General features: G+C 33.6%; 2 protein-coding genes across 4 annotated transcripts; one reads left to right on the top strand and one right to left on the bottom strand.

Moving 5' to 3' along the window:
* The first annotated feature begins 5,151 nt into the window (after positions 1-5,151).
* LOC129802638 (sodium-dependent multivitamin transporter-like) lies at positions 5,152-10,039 on the top strand. 3 transcript variants are annotated; one of them, XM_055848610.1, is made up of 8 exons: positions 5,152-5,301; positions 7,184-7,350; positions 7,407-7,723; positions 7,788-7,855; positions 8,453-8,616; positions 8,676-9,303; positions 9,376-9,551; positions 9,611-10,039. In XM_055848610.1, exons 2-8 carry the CDS (start codon positions 7,193-7,195, stop codon positions 9,849-9,851), a joined length of 1,752 nt encoding a protein of 583 aa, XP_055704585.1. In that variant the 5' UTR covers positions 5,152-5,301; positions 7,184-7,192; the 3' UTR covers positions 9,852-10,039. The 3 variants fall into 3 exon arrangements, with proteins under 3 accessions (XP_055704585.1, XP_055704587.1, XP_055704586.1); XM_055848611.1 differs by lacking the exon at positions 5,152-5,301 and having other exon boundaries at positions 7,168-7,350; XM_055848612.1 differs by lacking the exons at positions 9,376-9,551; positions 9,611-10,039 and having other exon boundaries at positions 8,764-8,871.
* A 1,038-nt stretch (positions 10,040-11,077) lies between these two features.
* Positions 11,078-12,048, bottom strand: LOC129802639 (trypsin-1-like). The gene is made up of 2 exons (XM_055848613.1): positions 11,892-12,048; positions 11,078-11,828 (listed from the first exon to the last, which is right to left on the bottom strand). Exons 1-2 carry the CDS (start codon positions 12,000-12,002, stop codon positions 11,145-11,147), a joined length of 795 nt encoding a protein of 264 aa, XP_055704588.1. The 5' UTR covers positions 12,003-12,048; the 3' UTR covers positions 11,078-11,144.
* Between the last annotated feature and the right edge of the window lie 7,944 nt (positions 12,049-19,992).

The raw sequence follows: 19,992 nt of genomic DNA, 5'->3' as shown, positions 1-19,992 counted from the left end.
TGTTTTTTGGAATTGCTGGAAAATGCGTCGTGCGATTTTTTTCATTTTTAGATATGTTTTACATATGTTTACGGTTTTTCAAGGTCAAAGCTTATACAAGGCTCTAGACCTCTAGAGAGTGTATTTATTAACCGAATGGAGCATGTTTGGGTTCGTTGGAAAGGTCTTGGAATTTGCGACAAAACTGAACCGGTTTCCATCGGTTTTGAACCGGTAGTAAATAGGTTCAAAACCGATAACTAATTTTTAATTTAAATTCAATTTGGGCAATGTTTTGGGTGATTTATAAATCCGTTCAAACCGGTTGTGAACCGGTAATGGACCGGTGATGAAGCGGTAAGTAATTTTTGTAAGAAAATCAATTTTATTAGTCTTAAAATTATTTTGTGGAACGTTTTGAGTGATTTACAAATCGATTTAAGTCGATTGAGAACCAATAAACTGTAAATGACGCGAAAGTACTTTTGAGGGATAGAATCTAAGTCACGAGTTCGCCTGGGACGCTTTGCAACCCCTTTTATTTCAAATTCCTAAAAAAAAAGAATTTGAAATTAGAAATATCATTACAATGAGAGAATGTATTGTGAAATTTATCAACTTCTTTGCAATATTGAAGCAATCCTTTAATTTCTTTACAAAAATTGAATCGAATAAAGTAGAGCGTATTCAGGAAGAAGTTGTTGAAGATAGATTGAATTTTACGTTGAAGTATTGTACTATTTTTCGAATGATGAAATGTGTAGATACATTTTCAATTTTCCATTTCAGAAACTTCCGCGGAGCTTTGCCTCGTCTTCAAAATTGGCAAATATTTAAACACAAATGCTTCCGCGATCCAATTCCCGCTTCGCATGGAAGTTAAATTCCCTTCTGACTGATCACATCGTTTTAAAAATAGATTGATGGATTGTACAAATGAAGTTTTCAGTAATACCACTATTTATTTTTCATCTATAATAATGTTGCTCACACTAGGACTTCGAAATATCTCACCAATTGCGCCAATTGGTATCATAAATCAAGAGGCGTTTATAATTTCACTCATGCTGATATATGGACAAATAAATAATGGATTTGCTTTACATTTATTCACATTGAATAACACCTATTTTTCACTCTCCCATATCAATCAACAGATGTATCGCATTCGCATAATTCTAAGAGCTTTTGATCTCTATTCCCTTATATTTATTGCATTTGAGAGATTAAGATTTCTGAAGGGTCTTATAAGCTTTCTCGAAAAAGAAAGATAAAATAGAAAAAGTTTATGTCTTTTTCGATAGGTTTGCTTAGTCACAAATAACATAAAATTAGACCAAATTGGACAAAGGATGACGCCTCTTGAGAGATTATGACCAGAAATTTATGTCCGTCGCGTCATCTAAGGATGAACATTAGCATATATTTAAAATTATAATTAATTCAGGATGATAAAAAAGGAGCTGATGCGTCAGGAAGTGGTTCTGCTTTTATTGCAGCTAAAGTAGTAAATTGTGTCGTGAAATTTAATGGCACTTCTTTCAATTGAAGCACAATGAGCTTTTCTCGCGAGCTTTTGCACCAACATAAAAACGTTCATGTTATATGTTAGCGGGACATAAACAATTCTCACCATTAAATTTGTGTGCGTACATTTATTTTTTTTTCATCTTTCGAAGAATTATGGTTAGTTGTACGGGAATTGTGATGTTATATAAGGGAAGGACGATAACTATCAAATATGACCTCAATTGCGGCATAAAAGATGTAGATGTAATAATGGTGAATTGTGCAAGAGATTACAATTTGTCTCTGGATCTTATTCAAATGTCCAAGACAATATAATCCTGTTTAAAGTTTCTCACTGGTGACTTCCACCGGAAGATGTATTGGAAATTGAACGGGGAAAAGCATCAAGGAAGAAACGGATTTGCGCTGTTCAATTGCAATTCTATTCGGAGATTTATTCTGTTTTCCTCATCTTACCACCAGCATTTTCCCATTTCCTTCTCCTCAAAATTCATTCAGCATTTGCGGAAATGTCGACAAGGAACTGAGAGAGCTCTCCTCTTCCATAGCAAATCATGAGAGGAACAATAAAAACTTCTGGAGCATGAGATGAATTTTTGTGAGCTAAGTAAGTGGAGATCTCATCTAACATCCACCCTACCTCCCTAAGACTGATTGAATGGGATAAATTTTATGCAGTTTCTGCACTGTCTTCTAGCAAACCACATTAATGAGAAGACACTGGTCATAAAATTACACACCATCTGATTTTACATTGATTGAGATGCTCAATTGAATTTCGTACATCCGCTTTAGAACTTTAGAACTTTTCAATCCATGGAGAATTTCCATCAAAAATTTATTTTATTGGTAATTGAGGAAGGAAAATGTTGAGAGCATTTTCAAAATTTTCATCCAGCCACTTGAACTTTCACTCTAGTGCGGGAAATTTGTGGTAGAAAGTAAATACGAAAATTTCCTCATGAGACCGGATGTAATAAATTAAATTAACATTGTTGCAGAAAATATACCATTATTATTAATTTAATTAAAACAAAACCTTTTGCTAGATAAAAGGAGCGTCTAAGCAATACCCAAAAATTGTAATATCATAAAACGCTCTTTCAAAAAAATCTAAAAATGTGAATTTGGTCGGGACAAAGAGAAGGAGTTGGTGAAAAATCCAAGTTAATGATCTTTGAATAAGCTTATGGATACTGTCATCCGAAAAAACAAAGTAGTTATCTCTATGGATTCGCCTTCTACAGTGTCGGCCAAAAGTTTCTTGACAAATCTACAGTGTTGACCAAAAGTTTCTGGACAAAGTTATGATAAAGTAATCATCTGGAAAAAATTATAGAAAAAAATACATTTTCAAATTTTTCTTTTTGCAATTGAGCTATCTATAAACTATAGATGATTTTAATTTGTTTCAAAATAAAAACAATTTTATTTCAAATTAAAAATAATTTTTCTTCAAAAGTTGATTATTTTTCATCGGCCAAGAGTTTCTTGACAAATAATTTCAAAGTATAGCTGGGTTAAAAGAAGTTAATTGGACGTGTTTCACCACTTTGTGCCACTTTTTAAATCTGTCAAAAAACTTTTGGCCGATGAAAAATGCTCAACTTTGGGAAAACAATTATTTTTGATATGAATTAAAATGATTTTTTTTTAAATACATAAATAACATGTATGGATTGCAAGCAACTCATTTGCAAAAAGAAAAATTTAAAAAGTTAATTTTTATATCATATTTTTACCTGGATTCTTCAGCATAGATTTGTTAAGCAACTTTTGGCCGACAAAATCAAATTCATGGACAGGCAGGTAAATAGCGCAACAACATTTCTGAGAAATGATCCACTTAGCGAAGATATGTCGAAAATGAGTTACGGATGGGATTATTATTTATATTAATCGTATCGGAATTCTTTATTACAAAGTAATTATATACTCCTTTTTTCCCGAAATAAGTCGTATGTTTGCTAGTACATTTTATATATGAAAGAATGTATGACATATTTCGGGACAGAGGGAGTATATTATGTTGCTGTTGTATTCTGTGATGGAAGAATCCGCTAAGTCCATATGTAGACCGCCCAGGAGCCCCTTTCCCGTAGTGTGGATGTTTTTCCATGCTTCCAGAGTTTTTGGGCAGAGGCGGAGGCGGTGCATTATATTAAACGTTTTATCGCAATGAAAATGTCTTTTCCTGACATTTAGTTGCTTGCACCGGGCGGGACTCGAACTCACAACTTTGTGAGTCGAGTCAGAGATCTCGTCCGCCCAAGACCCAAAGGTCTTACCTATTGCTTCACTGAGATCCCCACTGATGGGATGATGATGATAAATTTTGAAAAAAAAAACACTCTTTAGTGAATATGATATCCTTTACTTGCAATGTTAAAATTTTTGATATGATGTGATAAATTTATTAATTGAACAAATAGTCCGTCATTCTCACTTTCTTCTTTTTCATTGGATTATAAATAAAAAATAAACACATTTAAAGAAGAACAGTAGGAAAATATAGTGTAAAAATAACAATATACTCGTAAGTAAATTCGGACGAGTAGTAGTACTTTGCTATCCTATCATCAGAGTTTTTACTATTCACGATTTTCTCTTACTAATTTTAATTTTTATTCTAATTGTAAATACATATATTTATTTCAATTTTGAATTCATGTACATCAATTCTGTAAAATTAGATAATTTTTGTACAAATATTTCCAGCACTTGTGTACCTGCTACTATTTTCTGGATTTTTCTCTTATTTTATTGTTTATTTATTTATTATTAATTTTAGTACATTATTAGTGCATTAGTAAATTAATGGACTGGGAAAGAGGGACTATTGAGAATTTATATTTACCCTACATCTTCCATTAATGGGGCTTGATATTTTTTCAGTCATGAAATAGAATTACTTCTGCTTTTAAAGAGTCATAGATATAAATAACTTTGAAAAAAAAACCAAACCTTAGGAGAAGGAAGCCAACTTCCGAAAATTCCACCATTGAAAAATTACAAAAATAAAATTTCCTAAAGTAAATATTCTACACATTCTTAATATCTTATAATATTAGTAGAACAAAATATAAAGTTCAATATTTAACAATTTTTCATCACGAATCTGCACTGAGTGAGAGAAATCCGAAAAAGTTAAAATAACATTCCGGAAATGTTAATTTTACCCTGCAGTATTGATCCAAAATCGGTGTAAATATTACCCTTTTTAGGTGTATCAGGGGTTAAGGTTATCCTTTTTCATGTTAATTTTACCCTTAAAAAGGTGTAAAATTAACATTAAAAAATGTTGATATATTTATACACCTAAAAGGTGTTAAAGTTCTGAGGAAAAAAAGTTAATCACACCCTCTTTTTTTTCTCAGTGTGACAAAATGTTATATTCAAAGATTGACGTGTTCAAATGCTGACCATCCTCCCCTACATAAAACCATCATATAGTTAAATTATTTAAACTTATGTAATATTTGGTTACAAAATAATAATCTTTTGACATGTTTCTCATGACTTATTATCAACAAGTGGCTTTTAACATTTTTTCCAACGCGGCTTGTTTAAAATACACCAATTTTGAAGAAGAATCTTCGTAATATTCATGTCCAGAAAATTATTCATTAATATTTCAAATGATAAAAGTTGAAATTATTTCTATATCAAATTGGAGTACTTATCTCCTTTGAAGTGCAGTGCCAATTGCTTGGTAAGTTCTGACAAAAAAAACTCCAATAAAATTATAATGTGTTGGACAGACTTAGGGATTAAGCCGAGACACAGCATAACGTAATTATAATTATAATTATATAGTGGTCATTGTGAGAAGTTATGAAATTAGGTTAAAACTAAATTGCCATACAGCTGATTAGATTAACTTGGTAATCTTGCTCTCACTTTTCGACTGGTCTAGCCCCAATGATATGTAAAACATATTGTAAAACCGGTAAACTAGAGAAACCAGTGAAAGGACATTTCCACCGTTTAGTCCTGGAGGTTGGAATCAACGCTAAAACGGAGGTGGACGTATGAGAGGTGGAAAAATCAAAAATGAGATTAAATAGATTCAATTCAATTCATTTCAATTCAATCAAAATAATGATTAGATTACATTATTTGTTATTACTGGACTTTAAAATTTCTCTATGTTTCAGATGAGCAAAAGAACGAAGAATATTTTAGAGAATAAATCTTGTACTTCTTCGTGGTCTTCTTTTTTCTTTGGTCTCTTTGGTCATTTGAAACACTGAGGAAATTAAAAGCTCAGGATTTAGGATTAGATTCGATTCACAATTGACCTATTTAACCCTAATTCTTAATATTCTTCACCTCAAGGTATATTTCAAAAACAATATGGGCATTATTTCAATGTTACGTTATTTTTTTACGATTTGATTTTTGTTCTTTTAGGTCATGGATTAATACTGTTTATCTGTACAATTTGACTGCAAATTGCGAAAATTCTGATGTTGGTAAATGCAGAGATATGGCTAAGTTTTATCACATTAGATAATTTGTGGATGACAGCGTTAAGCTGAGGATTAACTTCTGTTTTCCCCGTTTTCCCTTACTATTTCATTTGTCCTGCAATTGATTTTAATGAAAAATGAGCATGTTTTTTAGTACTTTACTGTTCCCAAGTGCTCCTGCATTATCGACTTTTCTTTATGTTAGTTCCTGTCTCGACCGCTACGCCCAATTCTTGTCGTGTTCTAAAACCACCAAATAGTCGTGACTCTAGACCCAACACAAAGAAAAGTCGATAATATGAAAACACTTGAAAACAGTGAAGTGCTAAAAGAATCATGTTAATTTTTCATGGGAATAGCATCATTAATCAATTATTTTGCCCGAATTTATAGTAGAATTTACACAGTCTTTTTATACGTAAAATCAAATAATTTTAAATTTTTAAAAATAAAATAATTTTTTAAATACTAGAATTTTGTTGTAAGTCTCATTACGTAGAGAAATAAATTGCAATGAACCGTTATGTATGAAAATACCTTTAATGCCAAACATTTTTAACATTTCTCTCAATCAAAATATCAAATACTAAAAATGTATAATTATACCAAGACTGTTAATGCAATTATCTAAAGTTATTGTGTTTTTTTTTTTTAATTTCTTACAGCTCTGGATTTTCTTTGTAGAAGGGGAAAGCGCGCTACCTTCGGACGATTTATGCTTCGCACATTTTTTTTCAGTGTGTTATTAATGAATATGTTCCATTACATTATATTTTAATAGTTTGTACGATGCCTCAAATTTTCAGAAAAAAGTTATGGGTGAAATCCATAAGGAACATAGAGAGAAAAATAAATTGTCCGAAGCTTGTGTCGTCCGAAGGTAGCGCGTTTTCCGTACACGGACTTCCAACTGTGTAATATTGGACCAGATAAGTTGTAGCGATTCGTGAGATATGTAGTTTTTTCACAAAAAGTTTGTACTTGATCAATGAACATTAAATTGTGTGATGAAATTGCAATAATAGTCACGACTGCATGCGTTGCTAAATATAGCTTTAACACACTTAGCTTTTGATAAGCAGCTATGACAGTTATTCAAATTTTATGATCACCATTTTTTTTAATGATTCTCATAAAATTTCATACTTTTTACTTATTTCACTTGGATGAAAATGTTTAATTCTCATTTTATTTTCTGCTAGGGCTGCATTATGGTGGGATTAAGTGATTTCAGTGAATTTCTATCCACTCCAGACTATGGAATTGTGTTTTTGATGTTAGTAATTTCCATGGGAATAGGCTTTTACCATGGACTAAAGAAACGGAAAGTCTTGAGAGATGAAATCGAATATCTGATGGCCGGTAAGAGGTTGGTGAATTGTAAAAACGTTTGATTATTTGGAATTCTAGATGTTATTCTTACAGCATGTCCGTGGTTCCAGTAAGTTTGAGCATTTTAGCCAGTTCCGTAAGTGGCTTGTGCTTAATAGGATTTTCAACAGAAATGTATTTATACGGAAGTGCCTATCTTTATGGCATACTGAATATAATACTTGCCATTGCCTTCTTCAATAAGTTTCTTTTGCCTGTGTTCCATGCACTCGAAATCACTTCGATTTACAATTATTTGGAAAAACGATTCAATCGAAGAGTGAGAATATTTGGATCATGTACTTTTGTCATTCTAGCTACACTCTATATGCCTATTCTCCTCTATATGCCAAGTCTAGCCTTCAATCAAGGTGAGAATCTTAATCTAAGTTTGTAAAAAAATACAAAGAATATTAATTATTGTTTTATTTCTAGTAACTGGAATTGATATGAAAGTAACTGCTGCAGTCTTGACAATAATTGTGATTTTCTACACTTGCATCGTAAGTTATCAATATTACGCTCTAGACCAGAGTCTAGATAGACACACTTACAACTTATGCCGGGAGACGGTTTAAAGTTATTATAATTAAAATAATGATTTGAATCATGAGGAAGTTTCCCACTAAAACCGTTTCTCGACTCAAGTCGAGAGACGTATTAGTCAGAAAACGGATGGAAGTTATTTAACCATTATTTTTGTTATAATTACGTTAAGCTGTCTCTCGGTTTGGGCAATCAATGGGTCAAGTGGTAGAGCACTCGCTCTATGATGCAAGTGTCCCGGGTTCGAATCCCCTTCAAGTCACCAGGAATTTTTCTAGCGTTAAAGGGGTTAAAGGTGTTCGAATTGCATCCAGTGAGCTTCACTGCAATTGATTCCACGGGGCATGGGACTGACAACCTCATCCCGTATAAGAAAAAATAATAATGGATGTTCCGAACGCAGGAAGGCCTAAGTTCCTCTCTGGAACGTTGTGTCACCATTATTATTATTATTATTGTCTCTCGGTTTGAGCCTTGTGTATAGGGCATTATATTCAGTTTAAATGTAAAGTTTGATAATTTATGTTGAAAGTAACACATAATTTTAATTTTAGGGAGGCTTCCGAGCAACTGTTTGGACTGATGTCTTCCAGACCGTAGTTATGTGCAGTTCAGTGATTATTGTCATTGTTAAGGGATACGTCGATCTGGTAGAAAAAATAGGTCTTAGTGCAATCTTCCAGAAGTCTCATCAAACAAATCGATATGAATTCCCAACGTAAGTTATAACTACACCATGCAGTTGAACTTTTGAAAAATCCTCAATCTTTTTGTCAGTTTCGATTTAGATCCAACTATACGACTATCATTCTGGTCAATCAGCATTGGAGGTCCTTGTTATACAGTTTTCTTTGTTTGCAATCAGATTGTACTACAACGATGTCTTGCTCTTCCGACTCTGACACAGGCCAGGAAAGCTTCTTGGATATTTGGTATTCTGTTCTGTTTCATCTTCATCATAGGCCTTTTTGGTGGTACCCTTCTTGTAGCAATATTCAGTTCTTGTGATCCTAAGATGTCTGGAATTATTAAGGAATACGATCAATTGATTCCTTTATTAGTAATTTTGACATCAAAATCCCTTCCTGGACTAAAAGGAATTTTTATCGGAGGAATGTTTTGTGCTTCACTTAGCTCTATTTCGACCTATCTTAACTCTTTGGCAGCGGTAATCCTTGAGGATTTTTGCAAGACTTTGTGGAAAGGAAATCTCTCAAAGGGAATTCGAAGTATTATAATGAGAGGCGTTGTTATTGGCTTTGGCCTAATAGCAATTCCTCTAACAGTAATTGCTGTGAAAACCGATACAATCCTACAATTCTCATTCACTATTGAAAGCGTTATAAGTGGTCCAGTTCTGGGGATCTTTATCATGGGCATCTTTTTTCCTTCAATTGATGGAAAGGTATTGCATAAATTCTCAAATATTTTGTAGATTTTCCTGATATGATCCTGAAAAAAATTGTTCCTCTTTTAGTGTGCCCTTGCTGGAGGAATATCCAGTCTCTTTTTTGTCGGATGGATTACATTATCAGCCAACAGAGCCATTGCTTCTGGCGATCTAACCTTCGAGACAAAACATCTTGACCATAGTGATTGTCCTCATATATTAAACACAACTTTGAGCTCAACACCCAACAATGAGGTTGAAAAGTAAGTTTGAGATATTAATTGACGAACTCTTCCTTTATAACTACAGTTTCCGTCACCAGGTCAGACGTGATGTTTCTCTTCAGAATTTCGTACTATTACTATATCCCTTTAGGACTTTCCACCACTATCTTCGTGGCTTTCCTCGTGAGGTTCATTCTCGGAGGAAATAAAACTGCTAAAGTAGATTCCGCCCTCATTTATCAGTCATCTCATCGTCAAACACATCAAATTGAGATTCCATCAGACTTAGAGATAGATGAAGAAGAAGCTGGAAAGTTGATGAAGAACTTGCATCATTAAGTGAAAAGTTCATTAAGAAAATCTTTTCACAATAAGGAAATTTTCTTGGTACTTTTTACAATAAATTTAGATAATACTTTTTTGTGCTTTAATCACCAGATACAAGTAATTAATTTTCCTATAAAATAATATAATTATCATCCCTCTGTGTTAAGAAAAATTTGAAATAAATTTGAATTTGTGAAAATTAATGAAATTGGTTCTATTTTGTTAACCGAACTAAATTTCACAATTGTTGTTTTCTGTATCGAACCAGGAATATAACGGGGTCACAACAAAACTTATTCTACACACAGAAAAATGGAAAATTCTTAAACAGAAACACCCAGGAATTTAATTTCAAATCCCATCCAATGAATGCCAATGCCCTAATTCTAAATCCTTTGATCATTTAGTTTTAAGGTGTCTACACATTGGGAGCAATTTTCGTCAAAAATTGCGTTTTTGACAGAAATTTGACGTTTCTCCCTATAACGCTGCAGGGAATTTCCTTCAAAAAAGCAATTTTTGACAAAAATTGCTCCCAATGTGTAGAGGCTATTAGTTGCAAATCTGTAGACATTTTTCATTTTCCAGCTAATGCTGAACTTAAGTTCCCGATCTCTTAATTTGAAAGAGCTAGGGATTCTAGCTCATTTCTTTCGCTCAGAGCTTCTAAACTTAAACGCCTCGTGGATTCACGTCCAATTTAAGTTCCCAGGATCTTATATATTCTTAAATTTAGAGTCAAAATTTTTCTGTGTGTACGTAAAGCACTAATTTGAACATTACAACAACGATAAGTTTTAAACAATTAAAAAATAAAAGGAGTGTTAAAAGGTTCGAGGACTTGTCTGAGGCTTTTCGAGTTGCTCGAATTCCCATATTTCTAATCTTTTATATTATAGGGGAAACTGGGGCACCACCAAACACGGGGTACCACCAAACACTGCGATTTTTTAATCGGATATTCAACTTCAGAGGATAAGATCTATAGGAATTTATAGGCACTATAGGGATGCTTGGCCACTGAAGGAATGGTCGAGATAGTCCAACTAGTTTAGAAATAATAATTAGTGTTTGGTGGTACCCCGTGTTTGGTGGTGCCCCAGTTTCCCCTACTCCTCATCGTGGTGATTAATAAAATTGAATTAGGTTTTAGGTGTGATTCCTTCTAATCACACCTATTTAAACTTATAGTTAAATATCCAAAAATTACGTCTTGACTTTCAAAAGCATATTGCAAATTTTGATCAGAAAAAATCATTATTTATTCAATTCATATATAATTAAAATAAAAATTGCTATTTTTAACTAGTTGCTGTAGTAATCCATTATCTCCTTAATCCACTGGTAGTAGTACGAAACATTGACAAATACTCCTGTTGTTCCTGGTGTTCCACATGGAACGTAAGTCCAGCTGGTAATTCCATAAACCACAACACCGTCCTCGGAGTCCTTCTTCACAAGGGGACTTCCGGAATCTCCGCTGCAGACAGCCTTCGATCCATCGAGCTCCCCAGCACAAACATTAGTATTGTGCAATGGCGTATTGTCATAAATTTCAAAGCATAACTCTAAAGATTGAATTGGTAAATCAGCCTTCATAAGTAAATCAGGATACTCAGGGACTGTAGTATTAGACATAGATCCCCATCCGGAGATTGTAGCGTATCCAGTGGGATAGAAAGATTCTCTCAAAGGCAAATCTAGATTGTGAACGTGATCGTTGAACTCAAAAGGTTCTAATACGTAAATCAAACCAATATCGTGGGGACCAACATTTCCGTTGTAATCTTCGTGGGTAAATGTCCTGAGCACCTTCCTCCTCTGTTCATATTCATCCGGATTTCTAAGACTATGGGCTCCAGCAACAATGTCATCGTCCCCCTGCAGAGCATTGACGCAATGAGCAGCAGTAAGAACCCATCTTGCATTCAGAAGTGATCCACCACAGAAGTGTTGACTAATACCCATTCCCACCCATTGGAGAGAAACCTTTTGGGACAAAAGTTGTCAGTAGTCTTTTTTTCAGTTTAATTGGTTGATAATAAAACTTACCATATAGGGAAACTCATGAGGAGTAGCTGGCTTTCCTCCAACAATTCTTGGTATAACAGAAGCTGCCACAGCGGTTCCAATAAGCAAAATTGTGCACAAAATAACCTTCATTTTCACTAATTGATGTAGAATATAACTCACGAAATGGTATAATGTAACTAATGAGGAATGAAAATTCTACGGTGCTTTTAAATGTTTCTCAAGAGCTTTTTCAACAACTTGCATCAAGTTGTTGTAAAGACCTGGGACAAACCCATGGGGATTTTGAAGTTCTTGATAAAGATTGACTTATGCTTTATTAAGATGCGCTTTATCAAGATAAGGCACCCACACCTAGTCACTCGGTCAATTTTTCGTTTATTCCAGTTTTCCATTTTCAAAAATTGAGTGTCAAATTCCGGTTATTACACTTGACTAAAAAGACACCACTTGCATTTCTATGGGCACGCTTACAAGAGAGGTAGGGGAGGGTGGGGCAGTTCACCCCTAAATTGCAAAATGGATTTTGGGACCATTTTGCAAAAGATAATAAACAGAAGTAAAACTTTGTATATTCTGTGAGTTACAGTTAGGTTTATGCCCAGCGCACAATAACATTTGTTTTGTAAACATGTTTTTGACATTTCTATGTGAGTGAGTGAGACCTAGATCTAGTCATCTTGCTCACTCTCATAGGAAATTTTGAATACATATTTACAAACAAAATTTATTGTGCGTTGGGCATTAGAGTTAATAAAAATAATAACAATAATTCTTTAATTTCATTAGTCTATTGTGGAGAAATTCATTTCACTAGAAAGGCAAAATATGTAAAAGTCCCCCATTGCGGGGCAATGAAAGATAAAACGTGTTTATAGGAAACTTGCGATACCAGAATTGATTAAAATTATCATTTTGAAGTCCTATAAGACACTACAACCTAAAAATATAATCAAACAAGAACATTATAACAGAATTTGAACAATAATTGATCATACAGAGAAAATAAAATATCTCTAAAGATTTCCAAGCTTATTTCTCATCAATTGAGCAATTTTATTTGAATTTTTATACGAAAGAAATGTCTTTTGTAGTGAGCTAATTCTGTACATTGTTGGATCATTCTAACGTCTTAGAACATGTCCTTTTAGTATAACAGTTTTATAATTGTGTTTTAAAGTCTTGAATTTTTATGATACTAAAACAAAATTACAATATCTTGCTGAAAATATTCTGAAAATATATTATAACAATTAAATTCATCATTTTTAAGCACTTAAAAAACACTGAAAGATAATTTCTAAAATTTTTTTTATGAACTTTTAGGAAATACTGCTTTCCATAATTTCGAACTTTATCGACAAAAAACAGCTACAAAACGTTTTCAATGATCATTTTAAGTTAATTTTCATTAAAAAAATAAATTATTAGACACTGGAAACTTCTTCGTGTGCTTGCATGAAACTGCCCCTCACGAACTTTCGGAACTCAGGTGAAAATTGTCAGAACCGTCTTAGATTTCATTCAACGCCAAATGCCTTACAATAATCATAAAACCACTGGTAATTTAATACAATTATGTTACCGTCGTTGCGGGTGACTTTGCACGTTTTTTCGCTATTTTTCAACTTTACCCTCTAAAAATGGACAGTTAAAGTGAAGGGAGGGGGGTGAATGGATAAAATTATTTGTGTTCAGTTGTTAATGAATGGATTTTGTGCCACTAACATTAATTTTATAAAATTTTACTATGTTAAAAAAAATCAAGAAAAAAGGCTTGCACTTGGGATAAGGTGCGGGTGACTTTGCACTTTTTAATAAATTTTAAAAAATCAACAATTTCTGATAATAAACGACAATGAAGATCTTCAGTTCTAAGGGTAAGATGCACGAGATCTACAAGATGACGTGGTCGCCATCTTGATTTGACGTTTCTGTCCGCCATTTTGAATAACTGTCAAACCCTAAAACTGGTCCGATTTGGTTGAAATTTTAGTATGTTCTAGCTGATGTCAAGACCTTTCTAAAACGTATCTATGTTCCAGTCTACGTCAGGTATTTGCCTTGATACAGAGGCTCAAAGTTTAAAATTTTGTAATACTCATATTTTGGCGCTCTTTATTTTTTAATCTTCAATATTTGAAACCTGAACGAAATGCATCAGTAACCATTAAAAATAGTTGAGTCTTTAATTTTATATATTTATTTACTCTAACATAATTTTAAAAAAAATAAACGAAAAGTGCATTTAATATTTTCTTTATTTTTCATCTTTGCGAAAACAGTTTTTAAGATTCTCAAATAATGCGCTGTTATAAACAAAAACATTACTTTTCTTTTTGTTTGTTTGTTAGATCTCATCGCCTAACGATAGCGCTGTCTTTTTTGTGATGGTTTTGATAAAAGAAGCTCCCTGTAGTTCTGTATTCATGAAAATGTCAAAATTTTGAACTTTGAGCTCCTATATCCAGACAACCACTTGACCTAGGTCGGATTTTATATATGTTCTGAAAAGGCCTTGGCATCAGCTACAACATACTAAAATTTCAGCTCAATCGGATGAGACTTTTGTTTTGACAGTTATTCAAAATGGCGGACAGAATCGTCAAATTAAGATGGCGACCACACCATCTTGTAGATCTCGGTCATTTTATCTTAAGTTCCCACAAAATTGGATAATTTTTAGCCAAATACTTCAATAATAAAGCTTTAGAAAGACCATTATATGCAATTTTATAACATAAATCATGCGGTCTTATGAAGATAATAGGGAAAAAAATATTTTAATAAAAATAATCAACAAAATCGAAGTGGATTATTCTAGCCAGATAAATTTAGATTGGATTTGGGAAATTTGCTACTCTGAAATCGATTTTGGAATTGCACCTTCAGATAACTTTTTCACGGAGTCGGTTTTTGACAAAATACCTATATTTGCATTTCATTGACTGTTACTGAAACTACAAGTATCCTTTTGAGGATCATTGTACCTTACTTGGTACATAACATATCCCTATATACTTTGACATGGTAGACCGGATTGGCGAACACTATCAATAAGTGCTAGAATTTATGAAAGTCTTACGGACAGCAGAGTGCAAAGTCACCCCCCGAGTGCAAAGTCACCCGCAACGACGGTACTTCGATAGATAAGTGCAATATTGGACAAAGGAAACACGGATTTTGACCTGGACTTATCCTCCTTTATTACTACACAAACGACGTTTCGGAACTTTATGGCTCCTTCCTCAGGTATGTAAGTAACTAGTGGGAAAAGGGGGGTCAATATAAATTTTCACTACACTGTATTCACAATTGAACGAGAAGGACATCACAAAAAACCTTCTGACCATTGTTCCGAAAGCTCCGAAATGTTGTTTGTGTAGTAATGAAGGAGGATAAGTCCAGGTCAAAATCCGTGTTTCCTTTGTCCAAAGTTCAACTCTTGACAGATTCTTAAGCGATAAGTGCAATAGTTCAGAAATTGTTGAAAATAAAACATTACAAAAAGTTTCATTTTGATGCAGTTTTATAAAATCAATTACAAAATTCAAACGAGAAGCGTCACGAAATTAATTATTTTTATGAACATGGGTCTCAGTTATCTCCTCAATAACATAATGGTATTATCCCATTCCTTTCAAAGGGATAAGAAGAATATGCAAAAATTAAAACTTCCCCGTCGTTAAACTGCCCCACCCTCCCCTAAGCGTGCCAATTGAACTATAAAACTTTTTATCCTCCACTTATGATAAAATACACAACAATTAGGTGAAATTCTCGCATGGAAATAGTTTTCCATGACTCATCCGAAATTCTAAAAACTAACCTTTGGTGTACAGAGAACTCCCCTTTGATAAGCCAATGGACTCCAAGTCACCTCGTTGAGAAATGAACAAATAAACTTGTATCAGTTTATAATAGGAGAGATTCAATTATGACGGAATTATCATCAAAATCAATTCAGCGGTGGTTCGAGATAATTGAGTTTATGAAAATTGGGTTTTCAACAGTGGCGCCTCTAGCGTTGATCCTACGAAATTCAAATGTTCTATAAAGTAGTAGCGCTTTGCGAGACCTTTAATTTGCGCCTTACTCCTCAAATTCACTAAAATAGAACCGGAGATATGGCAGTTTGAATATCGTGAACTTTGACCCCCATATCTTCATCTCTATTTTAACCACAATGAACCCACGTCACTTTTTGGAAACTTTATAACCTGGATTACAACACTCTAAAGTTTGATCAACTTGCATAATGGTATTTTTGAGAAAAATAAGTTTGAATTTTGACGCTGTCGCAGTGCCACTTGTGATGACTTTTTGAACTGTCATCTAAATGTCCTCATTAAGATGTATAATGTATAAGTCAAAAACAAATTTAGGACAAAATGTTAATTATAACCGGAGATATAGGTCGGTCAATTTTCGAACTTTTTGAGTTTTTGAGTTATTTAACTTAGAAAATTGAAAATTCTTGTTTTTAATAATAGCGCTCCTAGCGGTGGTTTTATGAACTTCCGATCTCAAAAGGGAAGTGGCATTTCATAAGAGCCTTTCAAAATGCCCTCACTTTTAAATTCTGACAATGAGCACCGGAGTTATTGCGATTTAAAGATTTTTTTTCAACACTTATAGCTCGGGTCAGGGGAGTCAGGGACCTTAAGTTTGGTACTAATCGAAAGCTCTAAGGCTCAACTGTAACCTACTAAAATTTGAAGTTGATCTATGCAGTTGGGGCAAGGCTATTGAGAAAACAAAAAAGGAGTCTTCAATATGACGGAAGGATTGGTGGGGATGGGGAGATGCACTAAGTTGCAATTTTCACCTGATATAAACCTTTGCCGAAAACCGGAAGACGATATCTTTCTTAGTTTGGAAGCGATTATGCTCCAAAGTGCGGCCGGACGGGAAAATATTTTTGCCATGCTTAACTCTTTCGCGTCTTTAGGGTAATGTCATGACTCGGGGAAAAAAGTTTTTTTTGGGTATTTACATTAATTGAAATCTATCTGTTCGTGCACGACATAATAATAGAAGGATGTAAGAGTCTTGGCTCATTTTCTCAAGACTCCAGTTAGATTTCAATTAATGTAAATAGCCAAAAAGAAACTTTCTTCCCCGGGTCATATATGACCCTAAAGACGCGAAAGAGTTAAAGCCTGTAATGAAGCGAATCAAAATATGATAATACCCAATGTCTGGTACTATTTGCCCCAGCATTTTTGAGAATAGTCACAGAATTACCTTTTAAAAATTGGCTCGATAAATGTATTTCCTTACAAAATAGAGGAAAATTGCTTTCACACAGTTGTAGAGCGGTAAATTTCCTAGGAAACTGCGCTAATTAGAAATTTTTGAAGCGCTCGAGTAGCTTGTATAAAAATAAAATATCCGTTTTGTGACTTTTTGCCCCAATCTCCCCTATAGACAATAGGAGAAAAAAATACCCTTTTTAAAGCTGCCCCAATTGAAATGCCTCACTTTCCCCTATATTTTTATTAAAATTATATAATTGTACAGCAAAAAGTTCAATCATGAGTTATTGAAGAAAATTTTCCTTTTTCCAGAAAAAAGTCTATCACATTTTTTCTTCTATATTTAGTCTGTAAAAAATTGTACACATTGAAAAATATAGGTTTCTGTAGTCATTATCTAAATTAATTTGTAAGTTTGAATAGGTCCTTGTCAAATACTTTTCTTCATAACACTTTTTCTTTGGAGTGGAGATTTTTTTCTGTGTCTCCGCATCCAATTATATTTTTTGAGTAGAGTTTTGAAGGAGTTTTTCGTGCGATGAAAAGTTTCCTAACGGTTTTCACCTGTAGATTAATTTTCATTTAGGGGAAACCTTTTTTCATCGTAATTGCTGCCTCGCCAGATGCTAATTAATTGCTTCAGATACTCTGCAAAAGTTTCTGGTTGGAAGTTTCTTCACCGGAAAAATTTCATCGTCTACAGACAAAAGTCTTAAGAAAATAATCATAATTGAAATTTAGGGTTTATAAGCAAATGTTTCAATTAAACATGATAATTTGTAATAAAGTTTATTCAATATATTTTCACAGATGTATATTGCAATTAAAATTTAATTTTATTGTTTCGCAATACGAGTCCAGAAGACTCGTACTTTTAGTTGAAATCCAAAACACATTTCGCTCTATGGCATGTTATGTAATATAAAGAACGTTGTAGTAATTATTACACCCCTGAGTCCAACTTGCAGTTAATTGTACGTTAATAATCAAAGCTTTGTGAGTATTACGTAGAATGACAAATTCAGTTAATGCACTGCCTCGTGGATCCTCCTAATAGACTATTCATAAGAGAAGTACAGTAACTCGACGAAATATACAAGGAAGAAAAGTACTGCAATTTATATTCACTTGAGGTGAAGCTTTTCAGCATTCATAATGCATCCAAACAAATCGTACAGACAACGTTGTCAAGGAAAGCCATTCTTCAGAATACACAATGTTTTTCACTTATGCAACATAAAGTTGAAAGAATATCTTCAAAAGGTATTTTTCATGACTTATGCAAAATGGGTTACTCTACAAAGTTGATAGAATACAAGAAAAGCCTTATAGACTGTGCTTAATCTTACATTTTATGCTACAATGAATTCAACTTTCAACCCCATTCCTCACACGTCTGCATAATTAGCTCATGAATCAAATTGCATGATTGTATAATTAGCACGTAAATCAGCTGTGAACATTATAGCGAACATTGAATGATTAATTACTATATAATGTAACATGGTCATCCAGAATACCACAGGTATTCACCGTCAACTATAGATTACTATAAGGCTTTTCATATCGTAATCCAATTATAACATATTTTCTACCGGTGATGCTTATGAAAAGTTTAAGGAATTTGTGGTATTTTCATTATAAACAAATATTGTACAGTGGTTTTCTATTGGGTTAAGCGTTTACTGATGTTCTCGTATACTCCTACATCCAAAAATATTCCATCAAAGTTTGAGTTATTAAAAATTAAATTATTATTTCTCTGGTAGACATTTGGCCGAATCGTTGGGCAAATAATTAAATGCGTGCTAAGGATTAAAGTTGCCACTTGAGATGTTTTAATTAAAGCACGACAGTCACATTGTATTAAAATCACAAGCCTCAAGGGATGGTCATTAAATTTTGGGGAAGGCATTTAATGTGCAGCAATATTATGTACATAAGAAAACGAGGAATATTCCAATTTATCAAAGAAATGAGTTTTGGAACTTTGAAGATTTAACGGTATTCAATTAAAGTAAAACAAACCAACCAGAAGTTTTATTCCGAACTTCGGTTAATTTGTTTTTTAAGTGTTCCATATTGAATTACGGCTCTTATAAACAAGTTTAATATAGTCATTACAACTAAATAAATTGAAATTAAATTTCGTAATATGAAAAAGGCCTGAAATTATTTTTAAAAAATCCTATTCATATTTTCATTCTTTTATTTACGTTAACATTTATTGTTATATATTTATTTTAAAATTTCGCCAGACTTTAAAAATTTTAAACTTTGTGTAATTTAACAGAATCGGACTTACATAAATAGTTGAACATAAAGGGAAACATAGGGGAAGGCTTTCAGGCTTTGCACATACCCTGGCTTCGAACATTTCATCATCACTTTCAACCAGCGGGGTTTGCACGCACAAGCCTTCCTGGGGAACCTTTCTTTATTCATACGTTGAACAGGTTGAACATGACCATATCATTGAAGTTGTGATCTCTCAATCCGAAGAAGCAACTCCTCGATTCTTAGTTCCTAACGAACGGCTACGTTCCACACTTGATCTCGGCGAGTGATTCCCTTAACCGCCTGGAGGTACTTCATCTCGGAAGCTTGTACTCGTGATCTTACTTTTTCAATCATAACCCAAATCCTTGCCCAAATCTCATGGCCATAGGTGAGAATAGGAATGAACACGACTTTAAAAACCTATAATTTAGCCGAACGATTAAGCTCGGCTTTCCTCACAACGCTTCTACCAAGCGCCCTTATAACTACAGAAGCTTGACCGATTCGCGACGAGAGTTCTGCCTCCATCCATACCATCACGCGTGTAAAAACAATAACAGCCCGAGACACTTGAACCTCTCCAC

This window comes from Phlebotomus papatasi, chromosome 2, assembly GCF_024763615.1.
Source record: "Phlebotomus papatasi isolate M1 chromosome 2, Ppap_2.1, whole genome shotgun sequence".
NCBI lineage: Eukaryota > Metazoa > Arthropoda > Insecta > Diptera > Psychodidae > Phlebotomus > Phlebotomus papatasi.
This window is presented reverse-complemented; position numbering and strand designations above follow the sequence as displayed.